Source organism: Eimeria acervulina, genomic scaffold, assembly GCF_000499425.1.
Source record: "Eimeria acervulina Houghton genomic scaffold, Eah_scaff894, whole genome shotgun sequence".
Classification (NCBI taxonomy): Eukaryota; Apicomplexa; class Conoidasida; order Eucoccidiorida; family Eimeriidae; genus Eimeria; species Eimeria acervulina.
In genome coordinates, this window is record NW_013549535.1 from 5,001 (window position 1) to 8,167 (window position 3,167).

General features: G+C 56.5%; 1 protein-coding gene across 1 annotated transcript in view; it reads right to left on the minus strand.

Moving 5' to 3' along the window:
- The window catches only part of EAH_00051560 (hypothetical protein, conserved), a gene marked incomplete at both ends in the record, with an annotated part of 5,173 nt that overhangs the window by 1,838 nt on the left and 168 nt on the right, over positions 1-3,167 (minus strand). Inside the window, 2 exons of the mRNA XM_013394170.1 lie at positions 1-205; positions 543-3,114. The exon at positions 1-205 is cut by the window's left edge and continues 1,838 nt beyond it. Coding sequence (XP_013249624.1) covers positions 1-205; positions 543-3,114 — 2,777 coding nt within the window. The remainder of the gene's footprint in view (positions 206-542; positions 3,115-3,167) is intronic.

Here is a 3,167-nt window from a genome sequence, read left to right on the forward strand (position 1 = left end):
TGTTATTGCTGGCAGTGCTGCTGCTGCTGCTGCTGCTGCTGCTGCTGCTGAGTATAGGTCTAATATTGCGTACAACAACCTGAAAGAAATTTCCTTGAAGCTCGCCTAGGTGCAGCGGGGCCTCAGCATAACCAACAAACTGCAGCGAGAGGTTGCTGTCATAGTATGCATGCAGCACCGCCTCCTCAACCTGCTGCTGCGTCGCCTGCACAGCAACAGCAATACAGCAACAGCAGCAGCAGCAGCAGCACCGATGCACAAGCCAGAAACACCCACATACAGATATGCAGCAGACAAACGCAAAATGCAGACTGTTGCAACAGCAGCAGCAGCAACAACAGCCGCAGCAGCAACAGCAACAGCCGCAGCAGCAGCAACAGCAGCAGCACAAGCAGCAGCAGCAACAGTAGCAGCAAAGGCAGCACCTGCAGCACTTGCTGAAGCTGTACAGCTCCAGCAGTTGCCCTACTAGCAACAGCAGTTGCTGCTGCAGTTGCTGCTGCAGTTGCTGCTGCAGTTACTGCTGCAGGTTGCGATCTTACCCTTTCAATAGAAATGAGTTGGGTAGTGATTGCTCTTCTATCCTTCGTTCCTGCTGCAGCAAATGCTGCAGCAGGCTTCCTCAGACAGCGAGACAAGCAGTGGAGTGCTGCTGCTGTGTCTCTGTTCTGCTTCAGCAGCAAAAACAAACAGTAACGACCTCCTGGCTGCTGCTGCTGCTGCTGCTGCAGCTGCTGCGGAGGACGGGGTGTGTGCGGCTCGCCGCCTCCTCGGGAGCCCCCCAAACACTTCTCTACTGCTCGCGCTGCAGCAGCAAGAATGCTGCTGCTGCTGTTGCTTCTGTTGCTGCTGTTGCTGTTGCTGCTGCTGCTGGCTTCCTCAGGGCTGCAACGCTGCTGCAGTGAACGCTTGCGGCGGAAGGGCCTCATTACACCATGAGAAGCTCCCTGCTGCTGCTGCTGCTGCTGTTGCTGCTGTTGCTCCTGCTGCTGCTGCTGATGGGCAGAGGCACCGTGTCTCTTAAAGAGATATATCAGAGATTGAGGCTGCAGCAGAAGGCGGATCAGCTGCTGCGGAGGAGAAGCAGCAGCAGCTGCAGCAACAGCAGCAGCTGCTGCTGCAAGGGCAGCAGCATCGAAATTGCCTTGCTGCTCTAGCTCCTGTTGCCGCTGCTGTTGCTGCTGCTGTAGCTGCAGCAAACACTGCTGCTGCTGCTTCCAGTTGGCTTCAAGAGACACAAAAGGAAGCTCTGCTACAGCAGCAGCAGCAGGAGCAGCGGCATCGGTTGCATGCACCTCTGCGGCAGCAGCAGCAGCGTGCTGCACAAAATGAGGGTTGGTTGGGGGAGCGTCAGCAGCAGCAAAGACACCGCAGGCAGCAGCAGCAGTAGCAGGAGCTGCAGCAGAAACAGCAAACGGCAGCAGCAGCCGAACCGATGCATGCGAGCGCATGCGCTGCTGCTTGTACAGTGCCTCCACGCCTGCTGTACGCACACTCCACATGCTGCTGCTGCTGCTGCTGCTGCTACTGCCGCCGCTGCTGTTGTTGCTGTTGTTGTTGTTGTTGTTGTTGCTGCTGCTGCTGCAGGCAGAGACAGGCAAATGAGAGCAGATGATAGCACTGACCTCGGGCCTCACATTGCTGCTGTCGCTTGAAGCAGCTGCAGCAGGAGCAGCGGGAAGCGCTGCAATGGCTGCAGCAGCTGCAGCAGCTGCTGCTTCAATTGTTGCTGCAGTATTGCCGAGCAACCACAGTTCTGGCAGCGTGAAGTCTTGTGCTGCTGCTGTTGCTGCTGCTGTTGCTGCTGCTGTAGTATTAGCAGAGGACTCCTGAGGATTGCTGCTGCTGCTGCTGCTGCTGCTGTTGCTGCTGCTGCTGCTTTCTGCAGAAGGGCCCTCTTCCATTTCTGTTAGAGGGTTCGTTAGCGAGGCAGCTGGTGCCTTGTTGCTGCCTCCAGGACCTGCTGCTGCTGCTGCTGCTGCAGTTGCTGCTGCAGCTGCTGCTGCAAGGCCAGGCAGATCAGCTCCTCCTACTGCACTTGCGGGGCCCTCAAGGGCCTCCATTAGATGTTTTGCTGCTGCTGCTGCTGCTGCTGCTGCCTCATCTGCAACATGCTGGTTTTGTTTATGCTGATCTTCAGCATCTTGCGACTCTGCTGTTGCTGTTGCTGTTGCTGCTGTTGCTGTTGCTGTTGCTGCTGTTTTCTTTCGTATAGGAGGACAATATACTGAAAGGGCTCTGACGAAGCTCTGTACATTAATGCGATCTGCAAGGCTTAGTGCTGCTGCTGCTGCTGCAGTTGCTTCCGGTTCTGCTTCTGCTGCTGCTGTTGCTGCTTCCGCTCCTGCTGCTGCTGGTGCAGCAGCAGCAGCAGCAGCAGCAGCTGCTGCTGCTGCGGATGTGTTTGCAGTGCCTTGCAGGAGTACTGGAAGCGAATATGTGCGGCTTATGACGCCGTCCCCTCGTAGAAGCTGCTGCTGCTGCTGCCGCCTTAGCATTAGCTGCTGCACACTCAACAAGGAAGTTAGTCGTAAGGGCTGGCCTGGGGTGCAGCATTTGCTGCTGCTGCTGCTGCTGCTGGTGCTGGTTGTACTGTTGCTGCTGCTAATAGAGCTGTTGAAGTTGCTGCTGTTGTTGTTCGTGCTGGTGATGCTGCTTTCGCCTCTTGCTGCAGCTGCTGCTGCTGATGCTTGCTGCTGCTGCGGTATTTGCAAGATGGGGTCTTCGTACACCTGAAAGTCTTCAAAGAGTGTCTTCACAGCCCCTCTAAACCCCACAACTGCTACCTCATGCGAAGCAGCAGCAGCAGCAGCAGCAGCAGCAGCAGAAGCAGAAGCAGCAGGAGAAACTGGGGTGGCGAATGCTTCTATTCCGCTCTCTCTCGCAAGGCAAGAATAAGCTTGCTGCTGCTGCTGCTGCTCCTGCTGTTGCTGCTGCTGCTCTTTGATATCCTGCTCTTCATGATGTTGCAACTGCTGATGCAGCTGCTGCTCTTCCTTCCGCTGCAGCAGCAGCTGCTGCTGCTGCTGCAGCTCTTCCTGCTGCTCCTCATTGGCAGCCGACTCAGGAAGATTTTGCTTCTGCCGCTTTCGGGGATTACTGGCTGCTGCAGAGCTAGCAGCAGCAGCAGCAGCAGCAGAAGCAGCAGCAGCAGCAGCAGCAGCAGC